Source organism: Nymphaea colorata, chromosome 7 (genome assembly GCF_008831285.2).
Source record: "Nymphaea colorata isolate Beijing-Zhang1983 chromosome 7, ASM883128v2, whole genome shotgun sequence".
NCBI lineage: Eukaryota > Viridiplantae > Streptophyta > Magnoliopsida > Nymphaeales > Nymphaeaceae > Nymphaea > Nymphaea colorata.
In genome coordinates this window covers 20865236-20892816 of record NC_045144.1, presented here as the reverse complement: position 1 = coordinate 20892816, position 27581 = coordinate 20865236, and the positions used below count along the sequence as shown (strand labels likewise).

General features: G+C 37.6%; 4 protein-coding genes across 4 annotated transcripts; 3 read left to right on the top strand and 1 right to left on the bottom strand.

Moving 5' to 3' along the window:
- Positions 1–3493: 3493 nt before the first annotated feature.
- On the bottom strand, positions 3494–3955 carry LOC116257200 (uncharacterized). Its single transcript, XM_031633811.1, has one exon. The coding sequence runs from the start codon at positions 3953–3955 to the stop codon at positions 3494–3496; it is 462 nt and encodes a 153-aa protein (XP_031489671.1).
- Positions 3956–12233: 8278 nt separating this feature from the next.
- LOC116257199 (E3 ubiquitin-protein ligase CIP8-like) lies at positions 12234–12938 on the top strand. Its single transcript, XM_031633810.1, has one exon. It carries the CDS (start codon positions 12234–12236, stop codon positions 12936–12938), a length of 705 nt encoding a protein of 234 aa, XP_031489670.1.
- Positions 12939–16628: 3690 nt separating this feature from the next.
- Positions 16629–17396, top strand: LOC116257198 (probable E3 ubiquitin-protein ligase RHC2A). The gene has a single exon (XM_031633809.1). It carries the CDS (start codon positions 16629–16631, stop codon positions 17394–17396), a length of 768 nt encoding a protein of 255 aa, XP_031489669.1.
- Positions 17397–18036: 640 nt separating this feature from the next.
- Positions 18037–23789, top strand: LOC116258128 (uncharacterized). The gene is made up of 5 exons (XM_031635255.1): positions 18037–18412; positions 20765–20886; positions 21548–21639; positions 23272–23358; positions 23434–23789. The coding sequence occupies exons 1-5, from the start codon at positions 18069–18071 to the stop codon at positions 23539–23541; spliced, it is 753 nt and encodes a 250-aa protein (XP_031491115.1). The 5' UTR covers positions 18037–18068; the 3' UTR covers positions 23542–23789.
- The last annotated feature ends 3792 nt before the right edge of the window (positions 23790–27581 follow it).

Genomic DNA, 27581 nt, shown 5'->3' with positions numbered 1-27581 from the left:
CCAACACAAACACACACAAGGGAACTACCAGCGCAAGCTTAATCTCCTTCCGAACCAAAAAATCAAACCGACATAAACTCTACCGAACAAACGGTAGGTCAATTAAAGTACGTTTTTCAGTAGTTTTATTGTGTTATGGATACATCTATTCTAAGCTATTGCCCAAACAATTTAAACTTGTCTATCATGAATAGTTATTTATACGTTTGAACTTAAAGAAAAGGGGGGAAATGAGGCAAATAGCGAACTAAAATTCATCTTAGGCAAGGTTTATTGTTGAATGTAACATATAAGAGATTTATTGGTTGTTGTATTACTCTGGGAACTTGATGTTGCTTGATACTGGTGAAAATGATGCTCAACGTTAAGAAATTTACTATTTTAACAAATTATAATGCGATAATCATGGGGTAACTGCGTGCTACAATCAAACCTTGGAGAAAAAAGTAATGGTCTACTAATGAATTATGTATTGGTTATTCGTTGAACTTGAGCTACCATTATGTTTATTCTCTAAGCTTCATGGCAGTGACAAACATATTGTATTTCTTTGTTCACTAAATTAAAGGTCATGCCGTAAAGTGTTTGACCATGTCATTTGATTTTCAATTGTTCTCCAAAATGGAGGACCACGTTTATGTAATGCCTATGTTTCTCTCCTTTTTTCCCATTTGAAATCAACTCTACTTTTCATTCATTGTCGATTCTGTTTTATAGAGATTTTATTTGTTCGCACCAGGAAATTTTGTAAGTCAAATGATAAAAATATTTCACAAAAAAAATAATTTTTTTGTAAAGAGAAAAAAACCGAGACAATTAAAAATAAAACATTTTTTTCAACAATTCATTTCTTTTTTTTTTTTTTTGGCCTATGCTTGTTTAGATTGAGTTGGGTGCTGTTATGAGCACCCAACCTACATTGTAGGTAGCAAGAGTAGAGAGACATTTTGGTAATTTAATATATATATATATATATATTACTTTTTTCGTGATTTTCATTTTTGTCAGGTTTTCGTTTTTATGTGTAAACGGAAATATTTTTGTCATAACTCATAACCGCATATAACCAGGTCCCATCATGCTTGTTGTGAGCTCCAGCTGCCCACACAACTTGCTCTCTTTGTTGAGCTTTGCGATGACCTTAACAAGGTCTTCTCCAACCTGAATCCAATTAGTCAAATAAAAGTTGAGGGTATATATATATATAAAAAGTGTAGAAGAATCTCTATCTTTTATAGAAAATACTGGATATTTCCAAGGTCTCCTATTATACGTGGATTCTCAAAACTTGTGCAGACCATCAAAACTTGAAAGTTTGTATTAAGTGCCACCAAAATTTATGGTGGCTAAGGGTGGGTCCGATCGGGCTGGTCAGCCCGGCCTGATAGCCCAGGTCCAGCCAGGCTTGGCCCGTTTAAAAATAAAAAATAAAATTTTAATTATAAAATAAAATTTTTAAATATAAAATATATTTGTTATCAATAAATATATATTATTAAAACAAAAAAATTTTAAAAAATTATTTTTTAATCCTAAATGGGCCAGCCTATCGGGCCCGGCCTAGGCCAGGTTTTTCCCGGCCCGACGCCCAGTCGTGCTTACGAAGCCAACTGGTTTTTTCATGGACAAAATGCATCATCTATGACATTTATTCTCTATAATATTCAAGTCTAAATACTTGGCCTATTGGCAGATTGGGAATGCTGAACTTTGTTGAATAAATTCAAAGGTTTACACATTAAAGGATGACTTTTCGAGCTGTTTCATCTCTTTTACATGGAACAAATAAATATAGAAGTAAATCAACTTTCCAAAATACCCTTCTGGACATCCCACAGTACCTTAGCTATTTAACAGACCAGAAGCCAATAAATTATCATGTAGCCTTCGAAGCTCATTAAGTTGTCGTCTGATTGAAGAAAATAATTAAAAAAATCACTTTGGATTCTGCATGTCAACTCTACTCTTTCCATTCATGACAGAGCCAGAACATCATCCAGTTCTGGACATCAACTAAAGATTCATTGCCACGAAAGTTTGAGGCGTAGGCAGGTGGAACCGTAGAAGTGAGCCTAATATATGTTTTGTACTTTTTTTTATGCAAAATACCAACTTATTACAATAAGAAAAATAAAGAGAACAATTTTCTCCACTAGGCTGAGAAAAGCAGATGGTTTCACCCTCCACACCATCTGCCTGCAAACCCTCCTCGGTGTAAGGTGTCTCTTCCCTTTGCAAACTCTCCACATCCTCCGCCTAGAGTAGGGCTGTTCAACCCTTTGCAAACTCTCCACATCCTTCGCCTAAAGTAGGGCTGTTCAACGAGTGAAGTTCGAATCGAACTTAAACTCGACTCATTTATTAAACCAGTTGAGTTTGAGTTAACAAATGAACTCAATAACCTAAACGAGTCGAGCCCACGTTAAGTGGGTTTGGCTCGCATAAACTCGGTTAAGTTCGAGAAAGAAAATATATAAAATACATATCATAAAATGATCAAACAAAATAGATTGCTCAATGGATACACATGTGATTAGTACGTGGGAGGTCAAAAAAATTTTTTTTTTTTAAAACGGAGCCAAGTCAAGCTCAAGCTAATGAAATCAAACTCAAGCCGAGCTCAGCTCAAGCAGAGTTTGAGTTTCTTTCCAGACATGTGAACTCGACTCAATTTGGTTCATACTCACTCGCTCATGAACAGCCTTAGCATGGAGGCGGAGGGTTTCAAAGCCCTACAACCCTCCGCTTGGGAACACCAGTTAGAGAGAGAGAGAGAGAGAGAGAGAGATACGCATAACTTGTCACATTTGAAGAATTTGTATGGAATCATTTTACTGAAAATTATCCACACTTTAATTCGTTTTGAAAAATCATTTGATCTGTACCGAAAAAGAAAAATCCATGAGTCTTCTTCCAAGAAAATTCAATCAAAGAACCATGATAGACGCATCGATCATATTGGAACAGATTCATCTCAGCATATTCTGCAAGATCCATTGGGATTAATATAAGATTGTCTCTGTTATTCCCATTCCTGCGTATATATGAATGCTTTAGTTCTCCAATTTCCCAGCAAGAACAAAGATACGGATGCAATCACTGGAATATTTTCGATCGTGAAAGAGAGAATGAAGTCACCAACACAATGTCGAAGATGCGAGAGATGATCGTGTGCCCATATATATATATATATATATATAGCATAGAGAGAGAGAGAGAGAGAGAGAGAGAGAGAGAGAGAGAAGGTTGTGGGACTTTTTGCCTAAAATGGGAGCGAGGTGTGGTCAGGCCAGGAATCAAAACAGGAAAAAATGCAGAGAAAAATATATAGATGGAGTTCAGGCAAATTTGAACTAAAATAAAATGTTGGCGTATATTTGCATTGTCAATATAGAACAAGGATGAAAAATTGTTCATCAACATATGAAATATTACATATCTGATAAAATGTAGATTTACATCTTTAATCAACAATAAAAATGCATGAAATCTGTCAATAATCATCAGTCGGCAACTCATGGCGACAGACAGGGCAAGAATGGGCTTGTCGAAGCCATGCCAGGATGCAGCCTTCATGAAATTCATGGGAGCAAGGCATTCTAGCCAGGCAGTCTCCTCTACCAACTTCAGCCTGGCAAACCACGCACGTATTCTGGCCATTCTCCTCCGCCTTCTTCCTCACCAAGGCATCTACGGACGCCTTCGACGCTGGGGCCGGCACCGCCTCGTAAGCAAACAGAGCATCGCCGGCGGCCAACTCATCCAAATCGTCGGCAAGATCCATCTCCTCCTGAGCGTCGGTCATATCTTCGGTTGGATCCTCCAAATCGCCGTCAACATCTTCCCGCACTTCCTCTGAGTGATAAGTGACGGTGGTAGTCAATGATACCATCTGAACCTCGCCGGGACTCAACGCCGCCCGGCCACTTCCCAGCTGCAGGATCAAGTCGCACATCTCTCTTGCAAGACTGCGAGTTAACGAGCTAACTGTCGTCCTCAACATCTCTCTCTCTCTCGCTCTCCCTCTCTGATCTTCTGCAGATTGGAAGTACTCGAGCTGCGGTGCTTAAGCAATTGATCTATGAAGAGATATATAAAGCAACAAGCACGAAGATCTGGAAACTCATGCCGCTTGATTTATCTCCATTCTCGGTTAATTCAATATTTTTTAATAGATATATGTGTAGAATCTGGAACTCGAAACTCATGCCGCTTGCTTTATCTCCATTCTTGATTAATTCAATATTTTTTAATAGATATATGTGTAGAAGCTGGAAATATATAGAGATATATATCTAAATCCAGATGGCAACAACCGTTTACGTGGATAGGATTCGGATGCAGCTTAGACTTGTAGGTGAATATATATATCTCTCTAAATCGTAAGCAGATCTAAATCTGAGATAGTTGTCTTTAGTTATCAGATTGAAATTGCTTCAGCCGTCCCAACTGTTCATTTATTTTCAAACTTATCTACTGGACGCACCATTTTTTATTTTGCAGTTTTCTCATTTGTTTTCACAAAATTTTTTTATGGAATTGGAACACATAAATGTATGTTCTAACTGTAGGATATATATCATCTTAGTACGCTCACTACTAATTAAATGGAAATTGACATTTGAAGAATTTACATGGAATCATTTTATTGAATTGAGCTTGACCCACATAAATTTTAGCTAATGACATTGACTGAATGCGTGCAATTGGGTTCTCCATCTCATCATCATGTTCTTCTTCTTCTTATGTTCTCGTATGGCTACAGATCAGGCTGAGCCGGGGCCAAGCCGATCCAAATCGTCAGCTTAATTCGTTGAGTCGGCTAGGAATTGTCTAAATCTAGACTGTTTAAATTAGCATCAATTTTAACTATTAAACAACATCATTAAGACATGAACTAAGTCTTTTTGTTAAAAATAAATGAATCTAGTACTCATGTATGTTGCTTATCAGTTTTTATTTTGTAATACTGTTCATAAATTATAGTTTTTTTAATCATATAGACTTAATGTTTACTTAGATATATTCAACTTCCTCACAGAACTGATTTTGCTATAATCTCAAACGCTCTGCGTACCACACATACTGCTGCAAGGATCGGCATCAGTAATGGCTTCGTTTTTATACCATCCACAAGATCGAAGGTATACAAAGATTTACATTAAGTTAAATTCAATATTAACCATGAGAAAGTTATCAATGGCAGAAGCGGCTTATCAGCACACTCTGCCAGCAAACTCATGAGTTTTCTGCTAGAATCGACTATAATATATACAAGGCGGATTCATTTCGATTTGTTAGATGGATTGGAAAAATCTAAACTGATTCATTTTGAATCCTTGTTAGATTTAATTATCTGCGCATCAAATAAACATGTTGAAACCATTTCCAGGTGAGTGGGAGTTTAAATTTCCACTGCTGTGTTTGCAGCAAATGTAAATGAATCTTCAGGTTCAAATCCATGGATCCCGGTCAGAGCCGAGTCTTTCTTTAATTTTCCAGCTTCTATATATAATCAATGTCTAAGATCCACCATGAACAAACAAGTATTTACAATGGATTTCCAAGCAAAAATTGTTTGGAATTCAATTACTTAAAAAACCTGCATTTTACACATAGAATAAGGTTCCTGAAGTTAAAATTTTCAAACATCAGACGAATCAATGTTTCATATCTGAAAAAAATGTTGGTCATGAGCCCAATGAACATGGGTATGACCTAAATACAATGGTGAGTACATCAATCGGTGGGCAACTGGAACCTACAGAGTGGACAGGAGTGGGCTCGTTCGAGCCAACCAACGATGCATTTCTCATGGAACTCGTGGTGGCAGGGCATGGAGGCCAAGCTCCCTTCCTTGCCGAACTCGTCCTGGCAGATGACACAGACCTTCTTTGCTAAACAATCATCGCCATTTTCATGCATGGCCGCTCTCTTTCTCTTCAACGACTGCACCGACGACTTCGATGCTGGGGTTGCGTTCAAGTGATTACTGGCATAAAGCTCACGATTGTTGGCTTGACAGAGACAAACTAAACGGTCATCCCGTGGATCTTAATTACTGAGTGTTCTGATAAACCAGTTCTGCCATTGATAACTTTCTCATGGTTAATCTTGATTTAACTTAATGTTAATCGAAGTGATCACTTCTGGATTTTTTGTTTTATGGTAATTGAAAATGTGATTCTATGGTAATGTATTTTCTTTTATAACAACAACAATAAGAATAACTTTTAGACGTACAACAAGTGAGATCGGCTCGAGCTTTACGAGGCAATTTCAAGCTTCACTGAGTAAACCAATTTTATATATATATATATATATATATATATATATATTAAATGAAAGTGAACACCACTAAAAGAGTGATAAAATTTGTCAAAAATTATTGACAGCCCAGGAAAACTCAAAATACAAAAAAAACACGAGCCAAGTCGGGCTTAAATGTTGAAACTCGACCAGTTTATAACTCTAGTTTTAATTCAAGCTCAAGCTGGACTTGTATATAAATGTGGCAGTTGGGGTATTTTGAAAATTATTTTAAAAGAAACGTCCTTTTCAGTAGTTTTTTAACTTTTTTTCTCTTTTCTTTTTTTTTTTTTTCTATTAAAAAGAAGATTGTGCACCAGCCGACGCATATAGCAAGCTGAATCGAGCAAGTAGTAGTAGAGGAAGCGGCCCATATAACCAGTTGATCCGAGCAAACAGTAGTAGAGGAGCAGTTTTGCGCCTTGTGCTTTGGGTGAAAGGAGGAGGTTCTACTGCATGCCCAAGTGAAGGCTAAAGCCTCTCCCTTTCCCTATGCTTTATACAGCTAAAAGATCATGACCGAGAGATCTGAACCATGTTTTCAGACCAATTTGTTTGAGCACTCACCATAATTTAACATTGCAGAAACAACTCTGCACTCTTAAGAATTCAAGGAATGGAGGGGGCTAAAGAGGAATAGTTCCAGTATCACTTAAAAATTTTAAATTTATTACTTGTGCAACTTAGCTAGAAATTTATGGCTCTGCTCGGGTGTATTTGTTGTGGATGATATATAGAAAATGAAACATATTATATAGTAATAATTTTTAGTACAAATTGATGAAGAAGCTGAAAATATCTGTAAAATAGGAATAAGCATCAAGAAAATATTTATGGTTAATGAACACAATTACGAAGTAATAACTAATAAACAACATACACTAGATTCATTTTTTTAAAAAAAAAAACTTAATTCATGTCTTAATTAGGAATATTGAGCAAGAGTTATAATTGGTGCAGAATTAAACAGTCTAGATTTGGACGATATGAAACGACTCAAAACAATTAAACTGATCCGCCCAATCCAGAATCAAATCCTCTAAGTCCTTTAGGACTCGGTGCTTTTGGGTCAGTACCTAAATGGCCCAGTTTGATGGCAATCTGACTCGGGATGAAATTCCCGAGTCAATTTCAATATATATATATATATATATCAAAGGTCATAATCAACATCTAATAGTAGAGGAACCACATCAATTTCAATATATATATATATATTGCAAAGGTCATTATCAACATGTAATAGTGGAGGAACCACATCAGTGTATTCCAAATTTGGTACTTAAGCTCTAACATGGAGGAGAGGTATTTCTAACACATAGCTTGTGGATGAATAAAATATATGAAGACATAGAAAGAAAACCTTTTGTTATAATAAAAGCAAATTCAGGAAGGTAATTAAGTTTGGATGAGTGGGAGCCACCTGAAGAATCACGGAAGCCCTCCCTCATTCTCTCTGCCCTTGATGTCCAAAGCTGCTTCAGGACCTAGAAGGACCCGTGATATACTCGTCAATTAGAGTGTCACACTATCACCATTTGCAGGTCAGATGAGTAGCACCCACATGAATCAAACTAACAATGATACTCTCACCACCAGCTATGATATAGCCCTTGGAGCAATATGATAATTAAGTTATTATTAAGGCCGCAAATATGAGAAAATTACAAAATTAAAAATGGTGCTGCCATTTTAATGTGAGCTCTCTCTCTCTCTCTCTCTCTCTCTCTCTCTCTATATATATATATATATATATATATATATATATATATATATATATATATAGTTGTTAAATAAGCTTTAAAGCGTAGGATTGTAAAGATATCATATTGGCATAAACATAAAGTAATTAGAGATATGTATTTCTCTTGGGCAATGCCCAGTATGACGGGCAATGCCCAATATGACAACTATTTAAGGAAGCTATATATCCCAGCCTCAGATCCGCTTGATTTAGAAAGGGAGAGATAAATTCACGGTCTAAGCAGGATCCAAATTCAATCCATTTTGGAGAGTCTTAGCTTCTGGATTTAGATAGTTGAATACAAAGTTGCTTATTTTCATATTGATATTATTAATTCATAGTAATTTCTTTGTTTACATATTGGTGCTCATTAAAAATTTAAAATTGTATAACTAAAGCCTCTTAATCAAACTATTGTTTGGATACTTCAATGGGTTTGAATTAGAACTTGACGCTGGATTTACATATGGCTTCCCTTACAGCAGCAATGATTTATTGGCTTGAACACGTCTACCATCAGATGATGAGCAAAACAATGTTCGAAAATGAAATCAGTTGGGATTTTCTATCTAACCAAATGTACGTATTCTTCACATAAATATAATCAAACAAAGCAATCTAGGTATTCAAGTGTATTCTTGCAGTGATCTCGATCTTTCGTATATAAGTGATTCGTCTTACTGAAAAAAAAGCCACTAGTTATATACATTGGTATGTGCACTTGTAGACGGGCTCATATGCATGACAAGTATCCTTAAGACTGAGCCATCGGCCTATAGGATGCATGACAAGTATCCTTAAGACTGAGCCATCGGCCTATAGGAGTTTGTGGATGGGTGCACGAGAGACTATGCACAGTGCACCTTGATAAATATGAACCCCGGTACACATAGCCACCTTTATATTTAATTTACTTCGAATAAATTAAATTAAGAAGCGTGACAAATCATCAAGGTGAAGTGCCCGATTTAATGGGGACTATTTCTACTCAAAATTATCTTTAATGGAATTAAATTAAGGCATATATATATATATGTAAAAATAGTACCTATTAAATTGGGCACTTCACCTTGATGATTTATCATGTTTCTTAATTTAATTTATAAATAACTATTGGACACACACGCATGTGTGTGTCCCCAATATTAATTTACTTCATATAAATTAAATTAATTAACGTTAACCGTAGAGGGGTATGGATCTTCTTAATATTCACTCAATCGACTGGCTAGAAACTTAGAAGACAAGTTTTAAAACTTCCTGACGGTTAAGATATACATACCGTTACATATTGCACTATAATCAGATACTTATCGGAGGCAACCGTCATCAACTACTCAAGACTCAGATCTGAATTGGTGTCGGTGGATTCAAATTCAAATTCTATTCAGTTCTTGTACCAATCACAAAATGGGTTCATCAAGAATGGAGATAAACTCGAACAATATGCCTCTAGACTTCTGCTCTGTGCCGCCTGCTATATATATGTATCTGTTCGTTCATTAATGGGTAAATAAGCACCGCTTCTTTTCTAACCTCATCTTGTTTACCGCTTCTTTTCTAACCTCATCTTGAAGAAGAAGAAGAAGAAGAAGGAGAAGGATGGCAGAAATGAGGAAAGTGGAGCTGACGCTGGTGGTGGAGCTGTATGACGAGCAGAGACGTGCAGAGCATGACGGAATAAGGATGTTTGTGCTCTTAGGGGCAGAGACTCATCGTACCACCATGTGCTATTGCTGCTTTGACACGGTAGATTCCATTTGGGATCACATCGGACGGCGACTGTGCGCCGGCAGGCCGGCTGCAACTGCCGCACACATGCAGAGCCATGCGTCGGAACTGTGCGGCAGCATCCAAGAAGCGGTTCGCATCCGTGCACGGCATATTCCAGACGGTGAGCCCATCCAGCTCACCTTCATTCTGCAGCTCTCCCAGGTTTTGCCCGGCCAGGACGCCGGTGAGGGTCTGGAAGCGTCCGAGCCCACCAGGACGGTTCCAGCATCCAAGTCGTCGGTGCATTCGTTGAAGAGAAAGAGAGCGGCCATGGATGGTAATGGCGATGATCCGCTAGCAAAGAAGGTCTGCGTCATCTGCCAGGACGAGTTCGGCAAGGAAGGGAGCTTGGCCGCCATGCCCTGCGACCACGAGTTCCATGAGAAATGCATCGTTGGTTGGCTCGAACGAGCCCACTCTTGTCCACTCTGTAGGTTCCAGTTGCCGACCGATTGATGTACTCACCAATGTATTTAGGTTATACCCATTTTCATTGGGCTCATGACCTACGTTTTTTCTGATACGAAACATTGATTCATCTGATGTATGAACATTTTAAACCTTATTCTATGTGTAAGATGCAGGTTTTTCAAGTAATACAATTTTTGCCTGGAAATCTATTATAAATACTAGTTTGTTCATGGTGGATCTTAGATATTAATTATATATAGAAGCTGGAAAATTAAAGAAAGACTCGGCTCTGGCCGGGATCCATGGATTTGAACATGAAGATTCATTTACGTTTGCTGCAAACACAGCAGTGGAAATTTAAACTCCCTCTCACCTGCAAATGGTTTCAACACGTCCATTTGATGCACAGATAATTAGATCTAACAAGGATTGAAAATGAGTCAGTTTAGATTTTTCCAATCCTTCTAACAAATCGAAATGAATCCGCCTTTTATATGTTCAAGTCGATTCTAGCTTGCAGGGGTTGCGTTCATGTGTTTACCGGCAAAAAGCTCACGATTGTTGGCTTCACACAGACAAACTAAACGGTCATCCCGTGGATCTTAATTACCGAGTGTTTTGATAAACCAGTTCTGCCATTGATAACTTTCTCATGGTTAATCTTGAATTTAACTTAATGTAAATCGAAGTGATCACTACTAGATTTTTGTTTTATGGTAATTAAAAATATGATTTCATGGTGATATATATATTTTTTGTATACCTTTGATCTTGTGGATGGCATAAAAACGAAGCCATTACTGATACCGATCCTTGCCGCAGTATGTGTGGTACGCAGAGCGTTTGAGATTATAGCAAAAACAGTTCTGTGAGGAAGTTGAAGATATCTAAGTAAACATTAAGTCAATATGATTAAAAAAACTAAAATTTATGAACAGTATTACAAAATAATAACTGATAAGCAACATACATGAGTACTAGATTCATTTATTTTTAACAAAAAGACTTAGTTCATGTCTTAATGATGTTGTTTAATAGTTAAAATTGATGCTAAATTAAACAGTCTAGATTTAGACAATCCCTAGCCGACTCAACGAATTAAGCTGACGATTTGGATCGGCTTGGCCCCGGCTCAGCCTGATCTGTAGCCATACGAGAACATAAGAAGAAGAAGAACATGATGATGAGATGGAGAACCCAATTGCACGCATTCAGTCAATGTCATTAGCTAAAATTTATGTGGGTCAAGCTCAATTCAATAAAATGATTCCATGTAAATTCTTCAAATGTCAATTTCCATTTAATTAGTAGTGAGCGTACTAAGATGATATATATCCTACAGTTAGAACATACATTTATGTGTTCCAATTCCATAAAAAAAAATTGTGAAAACAAATGAGAAAACTGCAAAATAAAAAATGGTGCGTCCAGTAGATAAGTTTGGAAAATAAATGAACAGTTGGGACGGCTGAAGCAATTTCAATCTGATAACTAAGACAACTATCTCAGATTTAGATCTGCTTACGATTTAGAGAGATATATATATTCACCTACAAGTCTAAGCTGCATCCGAATCCTATCCACGTAAACGGTTGTTGCCATCTGGATTTAGATATATATCTCTATATATTTCCAGCTTCTACACATATATCTATTAAAAAATATTGAATTAATCAAGAATGGAGATAAAGCAAGCGGCATGAGTTTCGAGTTCCAGATTCTACACATATATCTATTAAAAAATATTGAATTAACCGAGAATGGAGATAAATCAAGCGGCATGAGTTTCCAGATCTTCGTGCTTGTTGCTTTACATATCTCTTCATAGATTAATTGCTTAAGCACCGCAGCTCGAGTACTTCCAATCTGCAGAAGATCGGAGAGGGAGAGCGAGAGAGAGAGAGAGATGTTGAGGACGACTGTTAGCTCGTTTACTCGCAGTTCCACGGTGGCGGCGCCGGAACCAAGAACTGGACATCACGCGACGGCTTCAGCAATGGTGCATCTGCATTTCCAGACAAGGATCTGTTCAGAAACCGGAGGAGCTGAAGGTGGTGGTGAAGTAGGTGGTTCAACGGAGACTCCGGCGGTTCATGTTCTCCGCTTGTTCACGAGCTCCGTCATCGTGACCCGCAGCAGCTTGCGGACACGAGAGGAAGTCGTGGAGCACGTCCGGCGACACTTCTCCGATCACGAGTGCGGGTTGCTTCTCGGTTGGGCCGACCATGTTGCAATTGAGATGTGCGACTTGATCCTGCAGCCGGGAGATGGCCGGGCGGCGTTGAGTCCCGGCGAGGTTCAGACGGTATCGTTGACTACCACCGTCACTTATCACTCAATGGACTCCCGGGAAGATGTTGACGGCGATTTGGAGGATCCGACAGAAGATATGACGGAAGCTCAGGAGGAGATGGATCTTGCCGACGATTTGGAGGAGTTGGCCGACGACGATGCTCTGTTTGCTTACGAGGCGGTGCCGGCCCCAGCGTCGAAGGCGTCCGTAGATGCCTTGGAGAGGAAGAAGGCGGAGGAAAATGGCCAGAATACGTGCGTGGTTTGCCAGGCTGAAGTTGGTAGAGGAGACTGCCTGGCTAGAATGCCTTGCTCCCATGAATTTCATGAAGGCTGCATCCTGGCATGGCTTCGACAAGCCCATTCTTGCCCTGTCTGTCGCCATGAGTTGCCGACTGATGATTATTGACAGATTTCATGCATTTTTACTACTTCTTTTCTTCTTCGATCATGTTTGTTGATTAAAGAACATTTTATCAGATATATAATATTAAAGATGTAACTCAACATTTTATCAGATATATAATATATCATATGTTGATAATTTTTCATCCTTCGTCTATATTGACAATGCAAACATATACCAACATTAGGCAAAGAAGTCCCTCAACCTCCTCTCTTTCTCTCTCTCTCTCTCTCTCTCTCTCTCCCCCTCTTTCTCTCTCTCTCTCTCTCTCTCTCTCTCTATATATATATATATATATATATATATATATAAACGCAGCTAGATTCTCATATGCTTTTCAGCTTTGAGTATTTGGGCACACGTTCCACTCTCTCTCTCTCTCTCTCTAGTGTTCGCATCTTCCACATTGTGTTGCTGACTTCATTCTCTCTTTCACGATCGAAGATATTCCAGTGATTGCATCCGTATCTTTGTTCTTGCTGGGAAATTGGAGAACTAATGCATTCATATATACGCAGGAATGGGAATAACAGAGACAATCTTATATTAATCCCAATGGATCTTGCAGAATATGCTGAGATAAATCTGTTCCAATATGATCGATTCTTCTATCATGGTTCTTAGATTGAATTTTCTTGGAAGAAGACTCATGGATTTTTCTTTTTCGGTACAGATCAAATGATTTTTCAAAAAGAATTAAAGTGTAGATAATTTTCAGTAAAATGATTCCGTACAAAATTCTTCAAATGTGACAAGTTATGCATATCTTGAATTTCGCAGAATTGTAATGTAAGAAACAGCAAATTTCTTTTCCAATATTTAAATTTTAAAATTCACAAAAAAAAAGATACTGAAAATAGCCAACTCTCTGAACAATTTTTAGGACGATTTTAAAAAAGATGAAATGATTTATTTTTCTTTCATCCTTCTCCCTTTCTCTTCTCCCTTTCTCTTCTCCTTTTTCTTTCTTCTCCCAACGTGACTTCTCGTTTTCCCCTTTTTTGGCTTCCCAGATTCGTTTATTCTTCATTCCCTCTTTTCCTTCATTCTTTTTCCTTTTTCTTATTTTCTTGTAATGTACTCATTTTTTCATAAGTATATCGTTCTGATAAATGTGACCAGCATCTTTTGTATATTTTCTTATAAATTTTGTTGTATATGTCATAAGACTTGTTGTAAGTAGACTCTGTACATGCAGAAGTGGAGCTACATTGTAGCTGGTGTGGGCAATTGCCCACACCAGCCCACAAAATTTCTTTATTTACATATATAGACCTCATTAATTTTAAGCTTTTTGTGTATGAGTGCTCCTTAAAGTTTGAAATTTAAACTTACTGTACCCTTAGCCAAAAAATTTTGAGTCTGCCATTGATTACATGATATTTTGTTGCTCAGACTAAGGGCGTTCTTCCTACCCTTAAAAGGCCACTGAATCAATTAATGTAGGTTGTGCAAGATGGGAGGATTACACAATCTAGTTAATGTGAAGCTTAATTGTGGGGTGTCTACGTAATTGTTTTAAAAGATACCCAACCATTTAAAAAAACATGTAAACTTGTGGGGTTGAATTGAAAATTTTTGACAAAAACACAAGGGTTTGGACACATTTTCACTATTTTTTTCTTCAGTGGAGCTTTTCTCCACCCTTCTTTTTCACCGAAGCCCATGTCTTGAAAGAAACTCGAACTTGGCTTGAGCTCTACTCGGGTTTGTTTTCATTAATAGAGCTTGACTCGATTCCAGTTCTTAAAACTCGAACTCGGTTCGAGCAAAAGATTGGTTTGAGTCAGGCCAAGCATTTCATTAAAAAAAAAAAGTTTAAAGAAAGAGGTGGCATGTAGACTTGAGCATTGGACCTCTCATATACTAGTCATATACTAGCCACGTGTGTACCCATTTGATCAATTTATTTTTTTTCATAATTTTATGAGATATATTTTATATATTTTCTTTCTCGAGCTTACTAAGTTTAACCGAGCCGAGCCCACTTAACTCGGACTCGACTTGTTTAGGTTATCAAGTTCATTTCATATCTCAAACTCGACTCATTTAATAAACAAGTCGAGTTCAAGTCAAGTTTATCGAACAACTTCAAGTCGAGCTTGACTGGTTGAACAAACCTACTAGAGGTGGAGGGTGTGGAGAGTTTGCAAAGAGAGGAGGCACAGTCCAGGCAGAAGGTGCCGAGGGTTTTAGCCCAGAAACCATCTGCTTGTCTCCACCTAGTGGAGAGTTTCATAGGTGAAGGAGGGCGGCAGATAGTTTGTTGAGGAATGGCAGCAGACGAGAGGGTGAGGTTGGGTGATGTTGATGCGAGAAGAAGAAGCCAACGTTTTTTTTTTCATAAATTTTTTTTTACCCCTTGGGGTGAGATGGAATTTTCTAAAAACAGTTTCCGAAAACCGAACCAATGGTAAGTTTTTTTCATCCCACGTTTGATGGGCAAAAAGAAAATTTTAAAAGTTTGAATTTTATTTCTAGTGCTACAGGATATTTCCTGCCCATTAAACGGCCCTTAAGTGACAAGCAGTTTCTGCTCCCACCAGGGAGGATAAGGAACATTCACCAGGAATGAGACTTCAATTTAAAAAAATTAACTATGGTGCTAATATGGTGCTAGAGTTTTCACTTGCATTTTTGTGGATGCCAGTTAAAAAAGTTAACTATGGTTTTAGTGGTAATATAGCGCCAGAGAATACCCTCATTTCTGATATTAAAGGAAATTGCATTTTCGTGGATGCCGATTAAAAAAGTTAACTATGGTTTTAGTGGTAATATAGCGCCAGAGAATACCCTCATTTCTGATACTAAAGGAAAGCGCCATGTTAGACCTATTGTGACGCTTATATTGCGCAGCTTAACCTTTTGTCTCTGGTCAACTGGTGATTTTCTTTTTGAAGCCCATGATTAATACAAATTGAGTTACATAAATGAGCATACGTCGAGGGTGAATTCTACTATCAACATGTGCATTTACTTGCATGCTCAAACATTTGTACATTCATGTATTTAAGATAAAAAATATAAAATAATAAATAAATATAAAATAATATTTATGAGATGACAATAAGACTAAGAACACATATCCTTTTACTATAACACATTTATTTGTTCCAATTCCACATATAAAGTTTGAGAACAGAATTGAGAAAATTGCCAAATAAAAAATGGTGCGCTCCTTCTAACATGAGTTCTCTCTCTCTCAACAAAGATCTTATCTTAAAACATATCTACTCAGTAGACTAGTCAGTTGATAAGTTTTAAAACGTGCAGGTAGTTAACATATCAAGATGGCATAAACATAACGTAATTAGAGATATATATATATATATTTATCTAAAACAACTCCCAGTCTAACAACTAAGAAGCCAATCTAAGACTCAGTTACGCCTGCAATTTAGAGAGATACATATTCAACTACCGGTCTAAACTGCATCAACATTTAATCCACTCAGCTAGGAGAGCTTTGGTTTGGAGATTTTAGATATACGTCCAGCTTTATATCAATCAAAAAATGCATATCTAATCAAGATAAATGAGAAGGGTAGGCGCTCCCGCTTTGATGCTTGTTGCTATCTATATCTCTTCATCTATTAGTTAAGCACTGTCCGAACTTCTGAGTTCCAATCTGCAGAAGACGTTGAGGGAGAGATGTTGAGGTCGACGATTCGCACATCGAATCGCAGTTTCGCAATGGGATCGCTGGAACCAAGATCTGAGGAGCATGGGACGGCTTCAGGAACGGTGCATTTGAAATTCCAAACGATGATCCTTTTCCAAACCAGAGGAGCTGAAGGTGGTCGTCAAGAAGGACGTTCAACGGAGACGCCGGCGCATCTTCGTCTTCTCAACTTGTTCAGAAGCTCCGTCGTCGTGGATCGGAGCAGCTTACAGACCCGAGAGGACGTGGCGCAGCACGTCGTGCGACACTTCTCCGATGTCCGGTGCGAGCGGCTGGTCGGGTGGGTCGGCCATGTTTTAGGAGAGCTGTGGGACTTCATCCAGCCGGGAGATCGCCGGACGGTGGTGGGACCCGACGAGTCTCTGGTGGTAGTGTCGACTACCACCTTGACTTATCAGGCGCTCAGGGACGAGGAGTGGGGGGTTGCCGGCGCCGATGATATGACTGACGCTTTGGAGGAGCAGTTGGTGGAGTTTTTTCTCGCGGAGACAGAGGATTTGGCTGCCGGCGATTCTCTGTTTGCTTATGAGCCGCCGCCGGCTCCTGCATCAAAGGCTTCGGTGGATGCCTTGGAGAGGAAGAAGGTCGACGACCAGGAGGAGGAGATTTCTGAGCAGAAGATGTGCGTGGTTTGCCAGGATGAAGTTGGCAGAGGAGACTGCTTAGCTAAGATGCCTTGCTCCCACGAGTTTCATGAAGGCTGCATCTTGGCATGGCTTAAACGAGCGCATTCTTGCCCAGTCTGTCGCTTAGAGCTGCCCGTTGACGATGACTCGTGATGTGTTTTTATTATTTTCTTCTTCTTTGATCTTTGTTGACTAAAGATGTAAATCAATTACATTCGATCAAATTATATAATATTAATATGTAATGATCAGTTTTAATGCTTGGTTAATTCCTTGGCATGCATATAAACTCGCCTGAACTTGTTGTATTTAATTTTCCTTAAGGAAGTCTATTGTAGTTGTGGGGTTTGTCAAAAGTTGGTATCAGAGTTCGAAATTCAGGCAACTCTCTATACGTTCCAATTTTTTTAGGTTAGAAGAGGAAACATCCAATTTTGATGTCATGCAAATAGAAAGACTAAAATCGACATCATTCTTCAACCTTCTTCCTGTCTTTGAGTCCAAGTTGCTTTGAAATTTAAATCAACCTATGGTATACTACAATATTGTACTTTCATGACTTCATTTTTTTTGTTGAGTTTTTTGAGTGCTAATATCACTTGATGAAGAATTAACTTTACTAGCAAAATTAGTCACGATTCACAAGCACTATTTTCAAATGCTATAACCGGACTGGGAAAATAGAAATAAAATTGAAGCTCGAATACGTCAATATCCTATAAAGGATGGACCTACATGAAAATAACATGGCTCAGCCTCATATACGAATGGGACGCGAGGACCATTCAGAGCCTGAACTTCCGGGGGAGAGAGAGGGAAAGGGGGATGAGCTTCTTGGCGGGGCGATTGGCGAGCAAGGAGGGCTCCTTCTTCCTTCAGGAGTCCAAGCACGCTGCGGCTCGTCTCGCTCAGAGACTTCCCTCTCCTCCTTCTCCGTCGTCCTCCCCACCAGCTTCCTCCTCGTCGGCGGCCGCCGACGTCCTCCCTGAGGTCCTTCGCCACTCCCTCCCGTTGAAGACCGATCGGCCGTCCTCGCTGTCCACACTCTCTGCCTACTCCAAATGGTCGCTCCCCAATTCATCGGATCCTTCTTCTCGCCGTTCCCTGGACGCAGTGAACCCACTTCGTGCTTTCGTCTCCTTGCCGCCGGTTACTTTTGGCCCGAGAAGGTTGGGAGCTTTTCTTGGGTTGACTTGACATGGCTTTTAGGCTATTTTTATCGTCTTTCTCGTTGGTTTAATGGAAAGTTGTCGTGATCACCTTTCGGTTTTACATTGGAGTTTCTTTGTTCAATTTACCGAATTAGCTACGAGCTGGATGAAATTGTCTTGCTTTTTCTTATTCTGCTTCTCCATTATAAAGTATTATGTTAATTACTTAGTAAGTTTTAACTCTCCGATCATAACTTGTGCTCGAGAAATGCTACTTTGAGGCTTTCCTTCTTCTTCTTCTTCTTCTTCTTTTTTCTATTTTGGGTGTCTTTCCCGTGTATTTAGAAGCAAAGGATTTAGTGGAACTGCCGCTTGTCGGACACAAGGAGTTTAGCGTAACTTATTTTAATTCCACAGAATTTCCTGAATTTTATGCATGAATGAAAGAACAACAACCACTGACTTCTCTGTTTTCCTCATCAATTATTTGTCCTTGATTAGTTGATATTTTAAAACGACAATACATTCAAATTCTCTATGCAAGCACTTGCTCGTATAGATGGATGCATCCTTTATGATTTATGTATGTTTGTTTTTTGCTTCACCAACTCTTTGCTTGCTTTTCTTGGTTATGATTTCACCAGTTTTTTATCTGGGTCTTTTGCGATATTTGTAGACGAGAACTATACAATTTATCGGTTGATGTTGGCCAAAGTTGTACAAAATTGACCAGTTACTTAGTGGGTGAAGGACTCTAAGAATATAATTGGCGAAGGATTAAGTGCAAAATCTTTTATGTTCAAACTAGTAGCCCGGAAGTTAAAAGCATTGGAGAAGTCCAATTAACTGCTCCTTTCTTCCTTTTTCAATACTGGAGACCGTGAAAAATAATTGTGCGACCATTATTAAATCATGAGACCGAACTACATGAGTGACTAGTTAAATTTTAATCGAAAGGTGTGTTTGATAACTTAAAAATCTTTTAGTGTCCATGTTCGTAGAGGACTCTGCCAAATATTTTTCCTCAATAAAGAAGTCCTATAAATATGTTAAAGAAAAGTACCAAAGATTGCAAAGAAAATCACATATTTCTATTAATTAGAAAAGAGAAGCTGATGACAGATATTTATTTCTGCATTGAGCAGGAAAATAAGTACATAATATTCACAAGGGTAGATGTCTGAATCTATGACTACAGTTTCCCAGAGCCAAACATTGTGCTTAACCCTCAAATTCGCATCTAGGTACAGTAAATTCTATCTTTTGATATGTCGTTGTATCCAAAAAGTAACACAAGAGAAATGGCTAGCAAAAACGAGAAAAAAGTCCTTTAATTATGAGTGTTTATCCTGTACGATTGGATTTGAGATGCCAACATAATAATGAATGTCTCAGCATGTTGTGTGCCTATGCGAAGAAACATCATATTTTGGACTAGTGGAATGCAAGACAACATCACTTCATCTAAGAAGGAAGTCAAATTGGGATCGGTGGCATCTGTAATGGTTGCAATCTCAGTATACATCGTTCACTTGACTTGATGAACTGGATATTTATTGTGATTATCAACATCTAACCAAGGGAATAATACTTAATTGGTTAATTCTCTTAATCAACATTTTCAACTAATAGAAGCATATTCAATTTGTTTGTTATAGAATCCTTGTACCTAACATATTCATTAAATGGCTAGACTAAGACAGGACATTGATTCCTTAAGCACAAGTCATCAATCAAACGGACCATTTGTAACTTGAAAATGATGATAGAGAAAATGTGGCCAAACATGTAATCATCATTCAACGTAAGGCACGTAGAATTTTACTAGGTCTTTGTATATATCTCATTATGTAATTGTAAGAATTACTGCTCTAATCATGCACTGTTGCCTGAATAATAAGATGTCCAAGACTCCAAACAAATCAACAATGAGTTTCTTGAGATTTTCACTTTGTTGCTATATTATCCTTGCTTTCTCTGCTTACCTCCTGCTTGCTTTATTCCTGAGTCTTCAGACAAGTGACAGTTCAATGCAATAAAAATTCTAGGAACAAACCAATGACAATCTTAACTGATTTAAAGTGTGTTACTCAAGCCATTACTGGTTTTACATGTATGTGTCCCATTAAAGCATCCACAGAGTATGTTAAATTGATCTTGCTATTTACATGAACAGTGTCAATATGTGTTCCCCTTATTTAATTTGTAATTGTGTAGTGCCCTTTAGTACTAGCTTTAACTTCAATCACTGGAATCAACTAGGTGAACACATTCCCTATTTATCATTAGCTCTGGAGTCTGGTGAAGTAAGTTTGCAAAATGAAGCCACACAAAGTATTGATGATGTGAAAAATCTAAATGATTTAATAGGTGGAGCTTGCCCAATTCTGATCAGTCAATTCCAGCCTCAACAGCGAACGAATTAAGGCGTGACAAGGCCACAAATAGTGATGCTAAGAAATTGAGGGCCATGGCTGAGGGAATTTCACAAAGTAAGTCCCATGTCAGTGAAATAATTTGCTCATCATCTGTTGTCAGCATGACTTTCTACTACTAATTTCCAGGAAAATCTTGAACATGTCTTTGGTTCCATAATGAAATTTCTGCTAGTTGTGATCCGTTCTTTACATGGAACCTAATGTTCTTTTAAAGAAGAAAAACATAGTCATAGCTCACCTACCATAAGGACAATAAATCTTTGGACTTCTGATGTTTTGTCAACCAGTTTTAACTGAGAGATTGTTTTCATATATCCAAAAACCAATCTGTAGTTCAGGTACGGTCTTGGTCATCTAAATTATTTTCCTCAAGGGTTATAATCACCTATAATTCAGTTTCGTTTGTGGGACCAGTTTTTGTTAGGATAGAAAACTCTTACATGCAACCATCTTCATTCGCTATTTAGATGCAAGAACTCCTGAAAAATATTCTCTCTCCATAAGTTTCGTCTGCAGAATAGTGGACCCTTTGAAAACGTTTTCTGTCCGTGGAGAATGTATATAGCACAATTGTTCCTAGCAGTTTCATTCTTGTGAAATTAGTTTGCCCCTAACTTTATACCAAAATCTCTGTCAGCCATGATTTTTCTAGTTATTTTAGCTGGATAGAAGTATTTTCTCTGGGAGTCTCTTATGTTGTCTTCCTTTTCTGTAGTTGGAAAAGCTTTTGTTGTTGCTACAATGATTGTTTTTGGGGCTGCAACTATCACATTTGCTTTTGCTGCCTCACAGTTAGACTTGCAATCTGTAAGTACAACATATTATTACTGTTCAAGCAGTCAACTATAATCTGCATTACTAACCTTCCATTGCTCAGGCATTTTTCTTTAGTCGAGTAGGAGAATGTCAGGCTAAATGACCAGTTGTCAGAGGGCTACGAATAACTGTCATGATCCCTAGTGAGATATAATGCCATAAAATGCTGCTTTGTGATATAAATACAAATGTTGTTAAATGTCATGAGGCGAACCGAGGCAGTGAGTCCATCATGAGGTGAGGCATAATTTTCATGATTATAATTATAAACATATAATATTCATACAAATAGTGAAAACTTGACAAAAAAACTAAAAGCACAATAAAATACATTTACATCACATTATTATCTAAATCATCCAAAAGTTGGATGGTCTTTAGATAATTTTTACTTTTGTCATGCAGCAAGTGACAACATTCTTTCGGAATTTGTATAGAACATTACAGATGGTCACCAAAAAACTTCTAAGAAAAATATCATGTCTCTTTATTTTTGAAATTTTGAGATTATCCATTTAATCTTTTTAAAATGCAATATATTAAAATAGATCACTTGATTGTTACTTTTGCATGTAAATAGAAGTACTATGCGTAATTGTTAACTATGAAATTGTTGAAGAAATAAAAAAAATTTGTTCTCTTTATTTTTCTTATTGTATAAGTTGGTATTTTGCATAAAAAAAAAGTACAAAACATAGATTAGGCTCACTTCCACGGTTCCACCTGTTGCACAAAATGGGCTTTTTGCATGTGACAGGATGGCAAACCATGTCATCCTCACTACTTGCAGGTGCCTAAAGGTCATCATTAATGCCTTGCTTATCATTAGGCGCATCATGTGTGAACCTTTGTTTTAATTTTTTACTAAAGGTAATACTTTTCCTGAAGCTTGTCTCAGGCTTCAAGTGTGGACCACTGTGAGGCATGTGCTTCAGCCAGTGAAGCGCATGCCGTAGATTGAAATAATTTGCAGTACCTTTTGTAACTTGTTCTCTGACGAGATAGCTGATTGCTTAGTTTCTCATTTTGAAGCAATCAACTGGTCTTCATATTATCTTAAGTTTAGATTGAATGATACAGTGAGATTTGTTAAATAATCCGTCTGACAGTGTCCAGTTTCCATTACTCAAGGCTGAAATTTTGGAACATGAGAATAACCTATATCTGGATATTGCACGTTCATGGGCGTAATGACCATTTTCTATTGTGGGAGAAGGAAACTAATTATTGCGAAGGTGGAAAGAAACGCAGTTCTCTGTTGTGGATGTTTTAGTGAGTAAACGCATGGATATACCATTCTGCTTAGGAACTTCAAATTGATCCTACAATTCACTGCCAGTTTCTTCATTATGTATAGCTCAGTGCTTAACATGTCTATCTATTTAGACTCTTAGAGTTTATGATGCAATACAACACTTGGAATTGCGTTGACCATATTTTTGTTGAGACTGATAGTACTGGTTTGGTATAAACTATAAAGTCATATGCATGCACGTACAACAAGAACTGTGTATACTTCGAATAGCAATTTGCTCATATCCTTGTACTGCATAAATATACCTGTGTACTTATGCTACTGTTTTGATGGTTTAACCTTCATTATTTTTTCTCTATGTCGGGAAGAACGAGGACATTAAGGTGAAAGGAAAAAGTCTCCTTCAGCCAAAGTTTGAAGGTGTTAAAGCATGCTTTACTCCACTTAGGACATGGGTGAGTGGAGGTTCATAGTTCATTGAACTTTTCTGGTTCCTGCTAAGTTTTGTAACTTTGATCCGTTAATTTCAGGTTGAGAGCATCTCGAAGCATGATACTTTTGATGGGCCGCATGGTGCTAATGAGAAGCCTCTCATTAGGGAGCTTTCAAAAAGATATGGTCGGAGAGTTCCAGAGTGAGGAGCATCAATATGATCCATATAAGTTTAGGAAATACGCCTAGAGCATATGTTATGATCTGTATAAGTCTAGTGAATAAGCCTAGAGCATAATATGTACAGAGAAACTTTTTTCGTCCCGATTTACACATGCAAAGTGAATTATAATTGAAAAGAAAGCATAAGGATGTAAGAAGCTGTCTGCGGCCATCCCTTCACATTAACATTGCTGTAGTAATAAAGCTCTTGAAAAACATGGTTATTGATTAATGTCATCTCATGGGTATTTTTGAAAGCTGATCCGGTTGTTTACTGCAGCGACATATTATCAATTTTCTAACGATGTTTTTCAACGAGGTAAAACCTTCGGAAAACAACTTAGAACATCTCAACTTTCTTAAATATGGGAAACATTTTATCAGCATCAACTTGGATAATTCACCAAAACCAATATATATATATATATATATATATATATATATATATATATATATATATATATATATATATATATATATATATATATATATATTCTTGAATCAGATACATAGTCCATTTTGATGTGCTTAAGCTAGCGGTGTTGAATTGGACCGACTGAGCAGGTCACTGTATTTTCATTATTCTGAAACGAATAAGATGGTATTTGGGCCTGCTAGGACTTGTCAGTGTCTTGTGAACTTTCGTGACAATGAATCTCTAGGTGATGTCCAGAACTGGATGAATCCAAAGTGATTTTTTTTAACTATTTTCTTCAATAAAACGACTAATTAATGAGTTTCAAAGACTACATGATAATTTCTAGAAGGGTATTTTGGAAATTTGATTTAATTCTATATTTATTTGTTCCATGTAAAAGAGATGAAACAGCTCGAAAAGCCATCCTTTAATTGGTAAACCTTTGAATTTATTGATCAATGTTCAGCATTCCCGATCTGGCCAATAGACCAAAGTGATCAGATGGATTTAGACTTGAATATTATAGAGAATAAATATTATTGCATGATAGATGATGCATTTTGTCCATGAAAAAAAAAAGTTAGCCTTGTAGGCTGCATAAAATTTGGTGGCACTTGAATACCAACTCTTACGCTTTCATGGCTTGATGGTGCAGAAGTTCTGATCATCCACGTATAACAGGGAACATTGCAAATATTCACACTACCCCTTGAGAAAGCTCTTCAAATCATCATTCATCTGAGAGATTTGGTGCATTTGGAACATTAATGTCTAATAAGGAATTTACAAGTACTTTGTTCACCTTGAAAAGATATGAGCAGTTCCATAGTATGGCAAATCATATTCTCAAGATCTGAGAACCCCATCATCCATTTTCATCATGGATGTTTGCCGATATTAGCGTGGGTGCTGCATTTGGAGGCCAACTTATGCTGTCTGAACATTGAATCCGGAACATATCGTTTAAATTCACCGGTTTTAGTTCCATAACAAAGGATTTGTTTAAGTTGAAATTCACATGTCTTCAGTTTTATAATAAATTCACATGTGTCCAGAGACAAACCCACATGCTGTTGACACTTGACACCTTGAGTCCAAAGAAGAGAAGGGAAAAACTTATGCTTTATGTGACTGAGACAGCTAACTCGTTCACATGTGACCAACTTAGGAAGGGGCGCTTTTAGGTGCCTTGTAGATCACATTGATAATGATGAGTTAACTTCCAGGAAAAAAGTAAGTATGAAAGAGAAATCCAACTAAATTTCATGGACAAATGGTCATAGCGTGCGCGTGCCCGCACACGTGGCACCATCATAGATATGAACTTACAAACGTCGATTGAAGAGGAATCTTATAATTGGTTCGGGACAACTAGCAAAATAAATAAAAAGTTGTATCACATATTACACTGTATCAAACATTTGATAACCAATGGAGATATGTGAAATCGTGTTGTAAATTGGTTCAGCCGCCGCAGGCTCTCCACACAAGATCATTTGTTCAACTGAATGGATTGTCAAAGAATTGGATGAAGAGTACCGTTTCTTCGAAGGCATGTGTGTGTGTATATATATATAGGGAGAGAGAGAGAGAATAATTGAAATCAACCAGTGACTTCTATGGTCGAATGGTTTTATTTATTTTACATTGATAAAAACTGTCACAAAAGATATATTGGAAATGACCAATTACTTGACCATGGCTTGTAGCGACAAAATTCACTTTTTGTGATGGTTTTTAGTGATGCATAATAATAAAGAAAAAAGCCATCCAACCACAACGTTAACCAGCTGATTTGAAATAGAGGTTTCAGTTGACATTACTCACTGCAGTTTCAAATAGATCAATCGAGACCGCGTAACAGATACAAACATTTGTAAGGAAATAGAACCCAAACTTCCAAACCAATTCTTTACTTTGCTGTCTGACCACGATTGCTTCATTCGCCAGCAACTGATCACCGGGTTGATATGCAAGTTCTTATCATGTCCTTTCCAACAACCCTTGTTTTTTTCTTTTTTCTCTACTACTTTTTCTTTTCTAGTCAAAGGAGATATTTTTGTAATCACCCACTTAACAATTTTTTCAAATACCTTTCTGGTTTTCTAAATTTCATCAATCTTCTATTTGAGTTAGTGGCATGGGAGTTCTTAAAATTAATGGGGAAAAAGCAGAAGTTTCAAGACTAAAAAGGCCTTACAAGTTTGACAAAAAGTATGGTTCGTCGGTTGGTTCGAGAAGTCATATGCACACATTTTTAAACATTTACAGTTGACTTGGACATAGTGAGGGTGACATGTATATTATAACATTCCACCACGTAAAATCACAAGTAAAATGCCGTAATATTCTTGATCATACACTCCCCTTTGTCATAAATAGAAAAGTAAATCAGGAATTGGCAAAAAGGAAAATAGAATGCTCAAATTTAGAAATTGCCTAAGATGAGGAAAAGGTTTTACTTGGAAAGAACAACTAGATAGGGGAGGTTCTTCCATGGGCCCTTGTGGAAATTCAGGGCTCTGAGTGGTGGCTTAATGGCCCACCAGAGCACAGTCTCTCTTTCTTTCCGTGGCCTTCTTCATGGCCCGCCAAAGCTCTCCCTCTCTATAGTTGTATCTTATTAATGACTCCAACCACGCTTCAAGCCAGACTGGAAAGAGCCAACCTACAGCAAGTCTATACATTTTTCTATATGATTCGTTTCCATGTGATTTGATGCATCTCATCATCGTACATATCGGCGATGTATATCAATTGGACCACCATTACCAACTGAATATTTTTGTGCCATGTTAGGTCGATGGTTCTAAGTAGTCTTCCTGATTGTAAGCAGGTGAAAAGATGCTCGAAACAAACCAAACGCTTTCTGTTCTGCGCATTAAATGTTGAACAACCCTTGCCAGGCATTCCACCCATGTACAGATGCTTGCTCTTCTAGCAGCCAATATAAGCAAGGTGGGTTAGGCAGATTATCATATTATGCCAATAAAGAGACACAATCTTCGACTTGATTTGTATTCGAGTTCAGCCCCTGAACAGGTGGATGAAGCACTTTCTTTGGCCACACATTGCTTTTGCAGAAAGTGAAAAATGCCATGAACTCAACAGCTGGTTGCTGATCAGCTCAATTCAGCTAAACAAAATGCTAATCTGTGTTCGAAATATTTTCTTCCGGGCAACTTAAGCCCTTCTTTGTTCATGAATGAACTAAGCATGTAACTGGGTGCTTGTCTTCAGTTGTGTCGCATAATTGTTTTTTCGCAGCAAAGGAGTTTACCAAATGAGAAAAATAAGGCAAAATTTTCTAAAGTTATTTAAATAAATGTTATGCAAAACTTATGCAATGTTATTGGTACAGATGAATGATCAAGTCCCTGGATATGCATTTGAAGCTTTAAACAACACAATCGACAATGAATATTGTAACTGTCATAATAACAATTAAATATAAAAAAAGACAAATATTGACTGTTCCGCAGTAAATCTCTCTGCTGCATATTCAATAAAAAATGTTTGGTTTACTGATCAAAAAGCCTGAATACAATAGGTGGATAATCAACAAAACCTTCCCCACCATCAACATCCATTGAAAGCAAGACTTGC